Source organism: Anticarsia gemmatalis, chromosome Z (genome assembly GCF_050436995.1).
Source record: "Anticarsia gemmatalis isolate Benzon Research Colony breed Stoneville strain chromosome Z, ilAntGemm2 primary, whole genome shotgun sequence".
Classification (NCBI taxonomy): Eukaryota; Metazoa; Arthropoda; class Insecta; order Lepidoptera; family Erebidae; genus Anticarsia; species Anticarsia gemmatalis.
In genome coordinates this window covers 3,896,352-3,911,988 of record NC_134776.1, presented here as the reverse complement: position 1 = coordinate 3,911,988, position 15,637 = coordinate 3,896,352, and the positions used below count along the sequence as shown (strand labels likewise).

The 15,637-nt window shown below is 36.4% G+C and overlaps 2 protein-coding genes across 2 annotated transcripts; one reads left to right on the top strand and one right to left on the bottom strand.

The window, feature by feature from the left end:
• The first annotated feature begins 1,408 nt into the window (after window positions 1-1,408).
• LOC142986432 (ATP synthase F(1) complex subunit gamma, mitochondrial-like) lies at window positions 1,409-7,218 on the top strand. The gene is made up of 5 exons (XM_076134930.1): window positions 1,409-1,583; window positions 2,048-2,268; window positions 5,238-5,401; window positions 6,295-6,459; window positions 6,892-7,218. Exons 1-5 carry the CDS (start codon window positions 1,492-1,494, stop codon window positions 7,156-7,158), a joined length of 909 nt encoding a protein of 302 aa, XP_075991045.1. The 5' UTR covers window positions 1,409-1,491; the 3' UTR covers window positions 7,159-7,218.
• Window positions 7,219-7,571: 353 nt separating this feature from the next.
• LOC142986558 (glycine cleavage system H protein-like) lies at window positions 7,572-14,409 on the bottom strand. Its single transcript, XM_076135074.1, has 5 exons — window positions 14,271-14,409; window positions 13,491-13,606; window positions 11,507-11,586; window positions 9,184-9,312; window positions 7,572-8,641 (listed from the first exon to the last, which is right to left on the bottom strand). Exons 2-5 carry the CDS (start codon window positions 13,588-13,590, stop codon window positions 8,483-8,485), a joined length of 468 nt encoding a protein of 155 aa, XP_075991189.1. The 5' UTR covers window positions 13,591-13,606; window positions 14,271-14,409; the 3' UTR covers window positions 7,572-8,482.
• Between the last annotated feature and the right edge of the window lie 1,228 nt (window positions 14,410-15,637).

Sequence of the window (15,637 nt, the reverse complement as noted above, 5' to 3'; positions counted from 1 at the left end):
CAGAAGTAGTCGTTCCAAGAATTTTAGCTGATTTCTTAATAACAAATTAGCTATTTAGGTTTTAGATGCTAAGGATTGTTTACAACACCACTCATAGTTAAGAACAACAACCCTATGGTTATCACAAACATTAACGACCATCTTCTTCTTCTTATTATCGTATGGTTAGTGGTCAACCTAGTGTCAAAGTTGTTCAAGCCGCCCGAAGGCCTTTGACATGGCTTAACGACTGTTATCTTAGCAGACAACAGCCGGGACCGTCTTTTTACGTGCCCTCCGAAGCACGGAGACGTCCCGATCAAATACCACTATGCAGTCACCCATCTATAGAGTGACCGCGCCAAGGGTTGCTTAACCCACAGATCGCTTACCGACCGGTGAGCGCAACTGGCTATGGTAACACCATGATAACACCATAAAAGATAATCCTGTCTTAGTTGTACAAAACCCTAAAAGCTTTATAAAGAACTCAGCAAAAGATGCCCTCCACAGATGTGATTGCATCGAATAAATTATTGAAATACCCCATGTTCTTTTCTGCACAAGAACTGCAATGTAAATAAAAAATGTCTACCTTTTAAAGAACTCGGCACAAAATCCCTTCACAGGTGTTGACACAACACAAGTACTAAAAGCACTAAACAAAATATAACAACATTACCGACTTATATAAAAACATGGATTTCCTTGTGTAAGTTATGCAAAGTATTGCACCAGAATAAGAAAAAAAAACCCTGCAGCTAATTTCCGTTTCCGCACTAAATAAGTACCAATAACGTATTTTTTTACACTAACTTATTTTCACGACTCTATCTGCATTGATAATCCGTAATTTTACATTATCTTGCTAAAGGGTATGACAAGATGTATGGATTTGAATGAGGGATGGGAAGTTTGTAAGGATCGTACCAAGTGGGGTTCTTTGGTCTCTGCCTACCCTTATGTGTAACAGTTATGTATTATGAATGTATATATGTTGATAAATAGTGAAAGAGCACTCTAGATTACCTAGTAAAATAATTAAAAATCAGTTTTTATTCTCTAAGATTACTTTCCTACAAACAATCAAGTTAACTCTTTGTTATATTAATTTAGATCTATAGATAGTGACGATAATAATTATTGCATTGTGTCCGTGAAATCATATAACGTTTTTGTTCAGATCCAATTCGGTTAAACCTGTTTTTTTCGATAAGACTTGCAGTGTAAAATTTTTGCCCAATTATGGATGCATTTAAACTGATATTTATTGTATTGTGTTTGCTATAAGGTATGTAAGGAAAGGATAATAATGAGTGAATCACATATTTTATGAATAAATAGTAAAATAATTTTTTTTAGCAGATATTTATAAAATAGTTTTTAATGCTTAAGTGGAGTAGGTATTTTTTGTCTTTGGTGAATATTGTCAATAATATGACATTGTCATCCCAAAAGTGAGCACAATAAATAAATTATTTACATTGAAAATATAACAAATAAACTGACGACATGGTGCAACTGAAACAGGTGTCCATTCGGCTGAAGTCTATTAAAAATATTCAGAAGATCACCAAGACCATGAAGATGGTGTCAGCCAGCAAGTAAATATCCATTTATTATTCCATAAACTAGTTTATTTCTGGGTCATATTTTTCTAGTAGCGATGTATTGCATTCAGGTGATCTGTAGACAGGATTGTTTGTATGGGCTCCGACATTACAGTGTACTTTTAACCCAGCATTATTCCATTGGAATGCAATACTTAGCAGATCTAAGGGAAGGTAGGATCAAGACCCCATGAAACTTACAGGTTTTTTATTTATTGCTTTCGTAGTTCACATGAAGGTTTCTTAAAGATGTAGGTATTTGTAACAGGATCTCCGTGATTTTTTTAAATACCAAAAATCACCGGCTCTTTTTAAGAAAATGACTTACTTATGTAACGGTTTCTCCTGTGTACAATTCGGAAAAAGAACCACGCAAGTGGAGTAAAAAAACCCCAACTATCACCCCATTAAGCAAAGTAAGTTAAAAAAGGGGCTGAACATAACATTTTCACATTCAGATTCACAAAAGCAGAACGTGAGCTTCAAGCAGCAAGACCTTTCGGCTATGGTCCTCGTAAATTCTACGAGTCAACACATCTGGTTCCTAAAGGTGCAGCTGATAAGAAAGGTGACAAGGATGCGAAGGCTCCAGAGCCTGAACCTGCTCCAGCAGCACCTAAACCCGAAGACACTGATAAGAAAATTAAAAGGGTTTATATTGCGATGACTTCTGATAGAGGTACATAATTCAGAGTAGTAAATTTTTAAGATGTTTGTAGAAACTAAAACGGAATGGTTTGTCTGTATGTATTAAAGTAAGTAATGAAGCCTCCTGCTTAATTCACTAATAGACTCCCCTAAAAAATAAATAGACTGATCATAATATCGGCGATGTCTTGCAAAAAGGTCAAATACTCGTAACCCGTGGTCCTCCTGTAGGTATGACTAAATATATGGATGTAAATGAAGCAACGGAAGTTTGTACATAGTTCCAAGTGGCGATCTCTGGTCTCAGCTCACGCTAAGCGAAAAGACGTGATTTTGTAAATAAAAAATAAATATATTATTTTTGCATAACTCTCAACTAGTGATATAACTGGCTACAAGCGCTTCAAAGAGGCCCAGCGATAAACCTCGCAATCGAGCCTTCGAGAGCGCGTAAAATAAATGTCAATGCCATAAAAATTGGAGCATTATGAAAAAAATAAAATGTATGAGATAAGCGTCGAGAGGCGATCGTGCGGCCACCAGTTAGGCGATAGGAGGGTTATCGAGGGACCGGGAGGATCACGGCCCCGAACGACACTCGGACGCGAAAACACATTCACCGTATCATTGCGTTTAAATTAACTAACGAACCACTCAAGTTGCATTTGAAACACTTATTGATCGGTAACATGGGTTTACGTGATCTTGGCATACGAGTGTACCTCGGCAGTCAAACAAACATACATAACATCACGTCTTTTTCCATAGAGGCAGGCAGAGACCAAAGAATCAAACCGGGGAAAGTATTTCATGATCGTGATAACTTCCTCGTCATCTTGTAAAACGAATATTTAAAATCGGAAATCATCGACTCATAGGTTAAAGAGTATAATTGTAACAAACTTAGCCTCATAATCTCATAATAATCATTTGCCGGCTAGAAGTGATTTCTTGTCTAATTGAAATCGGCGTGCAGTGCGCATGTTGGACGGGTTGACCCCTTTCTGTCACACCGACACACGATGTGTGCGGCCACGATATGTTGTATTAGTTGTTTACTATCTTATGTATTTATATATAATCTACCATGTCTCGGCTTCATAAGTAAGAACATGCAATAGGGAGTATGAGGGACAATAACTTCATATTTTTGTTCCTAGTCCATGCTTAATAACGAACAAGAACGTCAGAACCAAAGCCAAAAGCCACGCAGCGTGGCTTTTGCCTGAAATTTCCCCTCTTATGTATAGATTTATTAAATAAACTCTAACCATGTACTGTGCGATACATTTAACATATTCAACTTTAAGTTAATTCACCCACCTTCCTAAAAAGGTGGAGTCCATTTTAACCATTAAACTGTGAGATTTTCATAATGCTTTAATAATAATTATCTTCATAGAAAAGGTTAATTAATTTAAGTTTTGATAAGATTTGGCGGACATTTCACTATAGTATCACTATAATCTTGAAGTACGTCATTCGGTTCTATTTTTTAATTAAAACAGGCCTCAGATAGCGCGAGGACCACCCAGCGGTCAGATTATGAATTAAGGAACAGCAGTAGGTATGTATGGAGTAATGAGTAGATTTTTGTTCTATAAAATTACTTTAAGTAGGTATTTATTACACAAGTCATTGTTCTGCAAGACCGGGTCTAATGAATTACTAAGTATTTCTAAATTACCTAGAAAATAATTTACTCACAATTCTGAGGGGAATATTTCAACAAACACGCACATTTATCGACTACAGCTATGGTAATTACCTACTAGTATTGAGTCTAATCATTTTCCGGTCAACTAACGAAAATATGCTTTTTAAGTAACCTATATTAAATCATCTAAAACTCACAAGGTACCTAGTGTTTATCAAACATTTAATACCAATATTATTGTCTGACAATTGTGAAACAAAAATATTAACAAAAATTTTGATTGTGACAGAAATTAATAAAATCGGGGTATTCGAGGTTATTTTATGATATTGTGAGATATATATCTCTCTGTGTGGTGACACTTATGAATCATGTCATGTTCCATGTAACTTCATCACATGTCGAGTCATGTTACATTTAATTTATATCTTACTTATAAATTTTACTTTTATCGGCTGGAAATGTACGACACATTGTCAACCATCCAGCAAATTCTATTATACCAAAAACAAATACGTATCTAAAGAGCTGGAATATTTAGAGCTACCTGGTTCTTTCATTTGGTTCAAGCTATCTGCTATAATAACTGGAGCTCAGAGATCTTAACCTTGAAATAGTTGTTGTTAAATTATTAATTAAAAAAATAAGTTTCTTAAAAAGTCTTAACCGTATTCTATATGAATTTTCCTGTTACATATCTTTGAACAAATGCTTTTAATTCTTAGTAACTAATAATTGCGTAGTAAACAAACGTGGTCGGCTGTTGCAATACAATTGAGATTTTCATCAAACAATTGTTATTATGTTATTTGAGGCGTAATAACCCTGAACGGCACGTGAACACTGATCTGAGGACACAAAATAAATAAACATGGCATTGTAAACAAAGTTTGCAGTAATAAATAAGTAATGCTGGTATTTTTAAGGTAACATGAGGGCCGTGAGCTGGGCCGCAACGCTCCAAGTAAATACGCTTTGCGCTACAATGTCGAGGGCAATAGGACAATACAAGAGTTCTAAAGTACCTCTAAATAAACGAACTGCTTCAATTGTACTTTTTGTAAAAAACATACTTTTAGTATTGCCTCGGTAGTGTAGTGTAGCGATGGTCAAATCACGAATCGAACCAAAAATTTACATATTATAGTTAGTTGCTTTAAGTGTTTTTTTCAACTTTTTAAAGGAATTGATTGAAAGACCTTACTTCGGAGACAAGTTGAAAGTGACCTTTCATCTGAGGTTTTTAGTGTGAGGAAACAGAAAAAGAGAGCAGCTGCAGTTGTTTACGTATTTTATGTTGACGAAACGTTATTTTTAGAGAAAGTTGTCGTTTATATTGTCAGGTCTATGCGGTGGTGTACACAGCGGAGTGGCGCGGCGTATTCGTCGTGTGATGGTGGAGCGAGCGGCCGAGGGTCCCACCAACAAGCTGGTCTGCGTGGGAGACAAGTCCAGAGCCATGCTGCGACGACAGTTCAGCGCACACATGCTTCTCAGTGTTAAAGATGTATGTTCTCTCATTGTGTTGATTTTTTCTTAAACCGGAGAGGAGATTTTCTGCTGCTATCGATAATAGAGTAGCTAGCGAGTAGAAGACTGATCAGCTTTTATCTAGCAAGAATTATTTTTGTTGCATAATATAACTTACTAGCTGACCCGCGCAACTTCGCTTGCGTCCAATAAGAGAGAATGGGTGAAATTTTTTCCCGTTTTTGTAACATCAATTACTGGTACTCTGCTCCTTTTGGTCGTAGCGTGATGATATATAGCCTATGTCCTTTCTCGGGTATCAAAATATCTCCACACCAAATTTCATGAGAAATTGGTTCAGTAGTTTAGGCGTGATTAAGTAGCAGACAGACAGACAGAGTTACTTTCACATTTATAATATTAGTATGGATTAGTATGAATTTTACCGAGTGTAGGTGCTAAAGAATATCAACAGTTAGGTATAGATGATTCGGATGAAAAAGTAAAAAGAGAATCACGTTTGGTGATTTTAGTTTTGTAGTACAGTATAAACTACCAAACATCTATGAAGCTTATCCACTGAAAAAATGCATTATGCGCGGTGCATAAAACTGGCCAGACGAAGAAGGCGTTTATTATTTCCATAGTGTACTGTCGGCTCTGTCGATAAATACTTGAAGTACACGTTAATTTATGCGTCTGCAACCTAGAAGTTTCGAGTTCAAATACCGAGTTAGGTCATAAATGCATCTTTAGTCGTTGTGTCAAAAATTCACATCTAGCAGTCCTGAGCCTGACCTTTTCTCTCAAGCTTGCTTATTTGATATCTCAAATTAGGTCATAAAGTTTGAAAGGAGATCCTTGCCCTGCAGTGGAACAGTAATGGGTAAAAAAATGGTCATGAAGTAATACATAAATGTTATGTATCAGGTGGGTCGTCTGGCGCCTGGCTTCGGTGACGCGTCAATGGTAGCTGCCGCGCTCACCGATACCGGCTACGCATACGACATTGGCGAAGTGTACTACAACAAATACTTCACGCCTGTCAAGTACGAGCTCAGCGTCATACCGTTCTTTAATAAGGACAAGATAGAGGTACGTATCGCACATATGCCATAGGTGTGTAGAAATAAAGGTATTTAAGGTACTATTTTTGTCTCAAAGTGTGTCTATTAGAGTATGTTTCTATTTAGATTTTGGTTTAAGATTTGATTCAGCATCTAGATGTGTAATATCCATCGCGTCCTGGCCTCAGCTGCGTACAATTTGGTCTAGACTATAGAAGAGAGCAAAAGTAAAGAACGAACACACCAATACGCACATAAAAAGGATTTTTTAAATGTTTGTTTTCTAAATATTACGCCTAAGAATATACGTTGAGCAAGAAGAACTGTGACTATCTCGCTCGTCATGTCTTTTTGAAAAAGAAAGTGTAACTGCCAATACAATATGCAAGACCTGCACCGACATACATATTGAGTGAGCCAGGTTCTGCTATTATGTATTATCATTTTATATTGTCTACAGTCAGCGCCCAACATGTCAGCGTTCGATGACGTGGATCAAGATCAGCTGGAGTGTTATGCGGAGTGGACCCTCGCAGCGATCATATACTACGCACTGAAGGAAGGAGCCGCGGCTGAGCAGTCAGCCCGCATGGCCGCCATGGACAACGCCACGAAGAATGCCGCAGAAATGATCAGGAAACTCACCCTCCTGTTCAACAGGACCAGGCAGGCAGTGATCACGAGAGAACTCATTGAAATCATATCGGGTGCCGCCGCCCTCAAATAGTGTGACGGTTGCAATATTCAACTTTTAATATAAATCTGTTCCTTTATAGATTTTTGTCATTTATACGGTGTATTGGATTAAACTTGATTTTAATTTTTTTTATTTTGTTTTTGTAATACAAATCACTGGAATTAAGTTTTTCAGATAGAGTGAATTAGGCACGATAGAAATAGCTGCGTCCGCTGAATGTCGACTGTGTTTAAATATCAAAATATTACCTGTCAGTGCTACCTATGTTCTGAAAGAGAATCTAGACATACGTTTCAAAATGAATGAATGAATACAGAAATACGGCTTGATTGTTAAGTTATCGGTTTACGTAGGATGTGACATCAATGTGCTGTAAGCCGTACTTACCGTATCGCTGTCCTGACTTCAGTTCAAGCCGTTACACAGGTAGTGATACGACCAAGAGCAAAAGGAAACAATTTAATTATCACAAAATATTACAACATAGCGTTACAGATACATGCACAACACATTGATAACAACTTAAACAAAAGAGAGTCAAACATTTTCATAAAGATTCTTTTTAACAGATCGGTTTTTGGGCAAATAGGAAGCGCTTGTAATAGACAGCCGAACAATAATCATGTCGTCCTTAAAGTCTAAGAACATGAACCATATTATAATGTAACACCAGCCTTATCACGTCATATCGTGTAATAACCCAGGTAACTCTGTTGTGGAGGTCAGATAAGCAGTCGGTCCATGTAAAATACTGGTACTCAGCTGCATCCGGTGAAACTGGAAGCCGACTCCCACATGGTGGGAAGAAAGGCAAGGCTGATGTGAAGCATATTATAATACAGGGAGTAAGAGAGCACAAACAAAGAAAGTATTTACAGAACTTTGGTACTTAAAATTAGAGCGTCATGGATCAAAACTGAATGAACATGTCAAACTTACTGGCGAAGTAAAATATAACAACAATATAAATACAGTCCTATGTCTAAGACGAGCGAGCATAGGCGAGACCCTCGAAACAATTCCTTAAAAAAGCATCCTTGTACAATGCTTTCGATTTTTTATAATTTATTTATTCTAACTGACATTCACTTTAATAAATAGAGTATGGTTTCTGTCTACATGGAGGTCGCAAGGTTGCTGTTTGAGGTAATGTTTGACCTAGTCGCATGCCTTTACTGGAGTCCAGAATCCGGTTGAAAAAGAGGAAGATAAAACGAAGACTAGAGTCCATTTCTCGAAGAAAGGAGCACTTAAAGATGACGAAAAAGTCATAAGTCATGTAATTCCTACATTATTATTTTTGTGAACTGCTTCGAGGGGCTCGCCTACACCGTGTCGTCTAAACACGTCAGTGTCAGTGCTCCTCGAGGTACTTGTCGTATGCGGCCTGGTCCATGAGCTGCGTCACCTCCTCCTTGTTGGACAGCTGCACGCGGAACAGCCAGCCTTCTTCGTAACATGACTTGTTGATCAGCGCCGGCTTCGATTCCGCTGCTGTGTTCTTTTCTGTCACCTGAAATTGGGAGATTGATTTAATTAGTTAAAAGTAACAGTTTACTGTTACAATTCTGTACACAGATTTACTTCTACTAAGATACTGGACTTTCAAAAATGTGTCTTTGTAATTGAACCGTGTGTAGTGTAACCGTGGTAGCCGTGAGTTTCTTGCCGTTTCTTCTCACGAGCAACAGCTTTTCCGAAACGGTGGTAGATAAAAAATATTTTGACGATTTCATATACTTGTTAAAGTTTATGAAATAAAGAATATTTGACTTTGACTTTGACTTTGAAGTAGCCTTAAACATACCCTGACAAAAAGGGTGAATCATCTTCATCAAGCCTTTCGCTTTTGACACCTTGCTACATTTCTAGTATTTAACAAACGAGCACTATTATCATGAATATCGTCTTCATCACCATCGCTGACATCTTCACAAAATTTACTGAAGAGCAAAAAATACACCTCTCGTTTACGTCAATCTTCCGCATTCCGTGGCATTAGTTCCAGTGTATTTATTGTATCTACATATTTACGTATCTTCTAGAATTACTTACAGTGCCTGAAACAGGGCTATAAACTTCACCGGCTGCTTTGACACTCTCTAGCGCGCCACACTCGTCTCCCGCTGCTACTTCCTTGCCCACATCAGGGAGCTGGACGTACACCACCTCACCTAACGCCTCCTGTAAAACAACCATTCAATATTAGAACATATGCAATCGGCATGAATATACACGGCCAGTTTTACTCTTAGTGCCTTAAAATTACTTCTTCGTACCATATATCCTCAGAGCTCTACTTCTACGAACCCCCATGGCACCAGACACGGTTATCTCTGTCTATCTTCGGTAATTAAATCAAGAAGCCAGTGGCCTACCTTCTGTCAGTTAGTAGTTGATGATTATCTGTGTGTGTTATGATAAAAATGTATTTTTCCTCGAAATTAAACTCTTTTATTATTTTCTCTTTTTAGTCCCACTTTGCACTGATAGTACGACAACTGTCTTGCCTAACTATTTATATTATTTTGTGTTTGAACACAAACCACATCTTCGCACTTAAGTTTCAGAGAAAAGTAACGAGAACGACTCTCTTTTATTACGTACTGATATATCGATGACGTAGAGTAATTATCGTAGTGAAAATATTTGCAGCTAGATTAAAGAACCTAGACAAAACGTGTAAACTTGTACAGATAACGTGCCAATTAGTAAATGCTAATGCACACAATTCATTGTTTATCGTTCATTTGATGAGCGTCAGTGCTCTTGACCTCTACTGCTGGGATTTAACCAGATTCAACCAAACACGCCTTATCTTTTATATCTTTAATAGGACATAGACCCTGAAAACACACGACTTTCTTCTTAGTATTAAATCAAAAATATTTAAATGAATTTATTGCTGTTTTCGAGTAAAGAAGTAGAAGAAATAGTAACTTAATTTACTGAGTTAACGTCGTACATAATACTCTGTATTCTGCATTCACATAATATGTATGAGAACATTTTGAACCCTAGATAATTAGCAATTTAGAATTTTAGTTCTTATCGATTATGTTAGTTTTGTTCATAATTTTCGCCAGCAATATAAGACGTTGTCCATATTTAAATTACTTACGTTTTTTTTCTACCTCTTATGGAATTGGAAATTCAACAATTTGGGATTCAAGAGAGAGATTTTATAGAATTGTTATTATTATGGGAAAATTCACGTTATGTATTTTTTATAATCAGTGACAATACAAAAAAATTACATATTGGTTACAATTAATCGATTTTATGGTGATACGGTGGCCTAATGTCGATGAACGGACTTGGAATTTTATTTTTCGAGGTCCTACGTATTGGTAAAAGATTCAATAAAGATTTTTTTAGTTCACAAACGACATCAACGAAATCTGGTTACTTTTGCACTGGGTTCTAAAAAATCACATCGAAAAGATCAGACCCAGTATCAATTCATGTCAACCCGTTAAGGGCGTTCAATTACGTCATGGGCATCGATTAGCAAAATTCGTTTTCGAGATCTAGAACAGTCGGTAAGTGATGACTGGGACCAGGACTCTGTTCCAGTGAAGGTATGATGTTTTTTCCTTCCTTTTTTTTCCTTTTTAAAAGACAACTCTCGGACTAAGAATTGCTCTTGTCTCGCGGAGACTTTTACAAACATACAAACAACGGACACAAAGCACAACCAGACCCGAAACAATTATTTGTGGATCGCACAAATGGGAATCGAATCCACGACCTCCCGACGCAATGGTATTGGCGTGGTGACCTAAACCACTGCGCCACGGAGGCAGTCGGATCAGATAGCATTATCAGCAGGAGGCAGTCAGTCAGATGTGTTATAGTAACGATGGACGTCGAAGAGTACTAAGAAGATGAGCTTAACTTTATTCTAAGGTAGGTTTTCAAGTGACTACACCATTTGATGGAGAATCTTTAATGTTGTGAACTGAAGCAACTTTCAAAGATCGTACAGTTAGCTTTCGAAGAAATTGGGGTCTTTGTTTGTTTCTTTTTTATCTACCCTTATGGGAAAAAGACGTATGGTTTTTGTTATCTATACTAATCTATACTAATATTATAAAGCTGAAGAGTTTGTTTGTTTGTTTGTTTGTTTGTTTGTTTGAAAGCGCTAATCTCAGGAACTACTGGTCAGATTTGAAAAATTCTTTCACTGTTAGATAGCCCATTTATTGAGGAAGGTTATAGGCTATATATCATCACGCTACGACCAATAGGAGCCGAGTACCAGTGAAAAATGTTACAAAAACGGGGAAAATTATGACTCTCTTAAGTGACGCAAGCGAAGTTGCGCGGGTCAGCTAGTGTCTTTATATAAAACTAAATTTCTTCATGCAACACTGACCTGAGCATAGTTAGATATACCGACGGTGCCGATGTTATCCGTCACTGATACCCACTCGTGCTTCTTTGTGTAGAATCGTGCTGAAAACAAAACATAAAAACATTAACATTACTACCAGTTACAATTCACAGATAAATGGGATAATGCAATGCCATTCCTGCCCATACACGCTTTGGTCTTCAGAAAAGGTCTGCTGTACGAATTTGCCTTTATAAAGTGATTTTAAACAGGTCACTTAAGGTCATGTATACCCCTTCGGAAGACCAAAACATGTCAGTCAAGCATTAAATAGAGCAACTACAAGTATAAAAAATATTTAAAAAGTATAATTTTTAGAATCATAGTTCGCTAATGCGCAGTAATATAAAAAAAAAATGTTAAAAAGTGTTCGCAAAGCAATCAAAGCACAACTTATCATACTTGACATTTAGACTGTAATTATTTCAGACATATAAAATAACTCGGTTTTATATGATTTGTAATATTTGAGTATGTTAACTGCCTACTATGAATCCGCGTTATTTCATATCAATAAAGTTTCGATTCAACGGATCAATGACAACGAAATAAACATTATCAGCAACTTTTAATATCCAAGTGGGATAATTTAAATACCTATCTTTATTCACGTGATTTGACAATTTGATATGACTTAACCGTTATTAACCACAATGAGAACTTTTGTATCATTGATGGCATGCACGTCATGCACGTATTTCAAATTTGTAACTCTAGCTGACTTATCACTATGTCTCGCGAAAAGAACAAGTATAAGGGTAATTCTCACGACTTTGTTAAAAGTGTAAATGTATTACATAAAGTGGCATTAATTGTGTGAAGGAATCTGCCAGTTTTCCTTTTGATACCTTTCTATAAGATTAACTGTTAGAATAAAAAAGACAACGCGTCATGTACAACTTAGTATATAAGGAAAACAGGTGTTTGAAAGTGTCTATTTTTACCTACAGAAAAAATGCGCAATAAGTGTATTGTTTTATAAACAAACAAGTACTAAAACGTAATTATAATATAATGGTTTGTTCATGAATGCCACTAAACGTCAGATAACAGCACAAGGCAAGTATTGCGTAATCTTTTGCCCAGTATCTTAGAGCACAGCTGATAAGACAGTGGTCGTGAACTTTTTCTATCAACACACAATCACTACACGAAATGAGGTCAGGTTTCTTGAAAAACTCCAACGTCTTAATGACATTTGCTAACATAAAGTTATCACCAAGCACGTTGAAATTAATATTATCTGTGTTTTTTCTTTGATAATGTCTTTAGTACTCTTGAATAAGATCCGTAGTAATGTTAAACAAATGATAAATGTGAACGAGTTATAATAATACAACCACGTGGACATTATTATGCCAAAAATACAAGTCAATGGCCCAAAATCATACGTTTTTGAAAAGGTCCTTGTGATAAGAGCTACTGTTTATAAGCAAACAGTACAAGTCAATTGAGTGGATCGATCGACAAATCGGTTTTTCTAGAGAAAATCGAATGAAACCTAATGATACCTGCAATTAAAAAATAGCTAGCAAGAAATAAATAACTAATAACCCTTGAGAACGTAGATGATGTATTTTAACAGGTGATCAATAAAATATGAAGATCTTTCGTTTTATTAGTTATGAGATTTAGTAAATGTTGACGAAAGAGGCCAGCTGTTTTATAAGATAGTGTAAAAACTCATTAATTAAACTAAAGAAAAGGCAATGCAAGTACAGACTAGCAGTGGTATTTTATTGTCTGCCAACCCGTAGTTATGAAGGAGAGACTCCATAACCCTGGATTGACAGATACCGCACAGCTAAAGTTGACAAAGATATACGATGCTAAAAAAGGAGGGAAGTGTGGAGGGATTGCTCTAAAAATGCATCAGGATTGTGTGACGCTTACGATATGCGAAGAACACCCCCTCAATTTATAAGTTAGTATTCGATTTATCTAACATGAATGAATGTGTACGTACTTTTATTCTCTGTACTGTATAACGCTCTTTGACAGCACTGCGCCGCAAGACCGCTGCGAGCCAGCCTCGACGTCACTCGTAAAACGCTGCACATCACCATACTGACTGAATATCACCTGGAAACATGGAATATATTGTCAGTTATCTATTGGACAAAGAATTAATAATAAGAGTTGACAACAAGTGACCTAGCAATTAGAATCTGAAAGTTAGAAGAGGCAGCGAGAAATCGACGCTCATGACTAATGTAGTTCTTCAAAAAGGAGTGATAAGGAATCAGGCTGGAGTGGATGAGATGATACAACTGCTTATGACCGCGTGACAATGAACACCAAGAATTTGTAAAGATATTTCCTAAAAATTATATAATTATGAGCTGAGAGATTTTAGACATAATCATTGATCTGAGGATAAGTTGGGTGCCATTAAGCAGTCAGAAACAATTATACAATTGGATTAGTTTATGTTACGTGCGGTAGAGACTACAATTAATACTAAAGATTTAATAATCACATGCATGGAAATGCATCTTCTATTTACTGTGGTAGGTTTTACAAATTACATATGATAGCACACAATTTTAGAACTAAAAGAAAGATTTATTACCAACATGTTTATTAATATAGTAAGATCAGAATATTTCTAGTTTTTAGCAAATATAAATATTTTAAACTACATCTCTATTCTATGATTGTCCGTTAAATTAATTTAAGATAATAAAACAGTGTTTTACTCTAGTGTAAAATTATTTAAAAGATAATTAAACAATAATAAACATACCTTTTAATACGTGTTAGAGTGTGTACGTAGCGTGGTACGTGCGGGTCGGTGGTCAGTCTCGTAGTGCGAGCGCGCGGCCTCGCTGGACCGCGCGGGCGCATCCCACTCAAATTTTATCTCAATCGAAATTGAACCCAAGTTAAGACTGAACTCAAGATCGGTGTGACATCAGAATTTGTAACAACTGTTAATAATGTGCATTCATTGCACTTGCTTGCCTACTTTTTAGTAGATTTATCATTAACTTGTAAATTTTAATCGGTGTTACGGACACATAAAATGCTTTCCTTTATTTAAACTAGACTAGACTGAGTTATTTTATGTAGAGTAACTAACAAGTGCTACTTGTAGCTATAGTGTATCCACTATGCATTTTTACATTTTTGTATGATCAAGCTTAGGTTATTATTTAAAATTAAGTATACAAAAACCCCTTAGAGTAGTTAATTTTCGTCTTGTAAACGAGATTTACTCACGAAAATTAAAAATTTCTCTGCGTCTATTCTAGTACAATTACACACTTTAAAATGTTTTAAAACAATCTACACCAATTAATATAAAACCAAATAAATGTTTTCATTAGTGTTATTCTTATGTATTTAGTGTTTAAAATGTGTATTCGCATCATGCAGGCTTATCACGTATCTCAGTTGACAGCTAGTGTACGTCAAATTGATGGTCACTATACAATTCATTGCTGCTTTGATGTTACGTGTTAATCACTATATTCTAAGAGAGAAAACAATGTACAGCATAGTGGCTGTCAAATGTTTGACAACTGAGATACGTGATAGCCCCCCTGGAGGCCGCAACGTTGTCGACAGTCATCTGTCATATTGTTTTGCATCAAGTGATAAGTTATCAGTGAGTACTGACCCGCCGCAGGGGGTCGGAAAGCAATACAATACCTACGTTATGTTAATTATCTAGCTAGGTTTAACTCCTGACTTGCGTAATTGTATATTATGTAAAGTATCTTAGGTGAAATAGGCTTTGTTTAACCTGACTTCCCAAGGAATCATCCTTTTTGATTACTGGGTGAAATACCTAGGTAAATATCAAAAGACTTAATTAAATTCTACGCATCTACCAATTCTACGCATAAAGTTATGGGTAGAATTGGTTCTTCGTTATCGAAGGAAGATTTCATTCCATATTCTCTCTTACAAATTTTGAAAATGATCGTTCACAGAGTGACCTGAAAGCATTCCAGAAAAGCAGGTCCGAACTTGCCGCCGATAAAAATGGCAATAGTTTACATCCCACAGTTAGACACTAAAGAGTTTGTTATTTCGATTCTTTCGATCAGAGGATTCTTCCTATGACCTATCACCTTCTTACATTAAATTAACGCGTAATACATCTAA

Bases quoted from the DNA above. Each gene is read 5' to 3' on its own strand.
- LOC142986432 (XM_076134930.1), top strand. From the start codon at position 1,492: ATGGTGCAACTGAAACAGGTGTCCATTCGGCTGAAGTCTATTAAAAAT. The intron at 1,584-2,047 runs GTAAATATCCAT...TTTCACATTCAG, and splicing joins AAGATGGTGTCAGCCAGCAA to ATTCACAAAAGCAGAACGTG. The intron at 6,460-6,891 runs GTACGTATCGCA...TATTGTCTACAG, and splicing joins TTAATAAGGACAAGATAGAG to TCAGCGCCCAACATGTCAGC.
- LOC142986558 (XM_076135074.1), bottom strand. From the start codon at position 13,590: ATGGTGATGTGCAGCGTTTTACGAGTGACGTCGAGGCTGGCTCGCAGC. The intron at 9,313-11,506 runs GTCAGTGTTGCA...GTTGTTTTACAG, and splicing joins GTATATCTAACTATGCTCAG to GAGGCGTTAGGTGAGGTGGT. The intron at 8,642-9,183 runs GTAAGTAATTCT...TCCCAATTTCAG, and splicing joins ATAGCCCTGTTTCAGGCACT to GTGACAGAAAAGAACACAGC.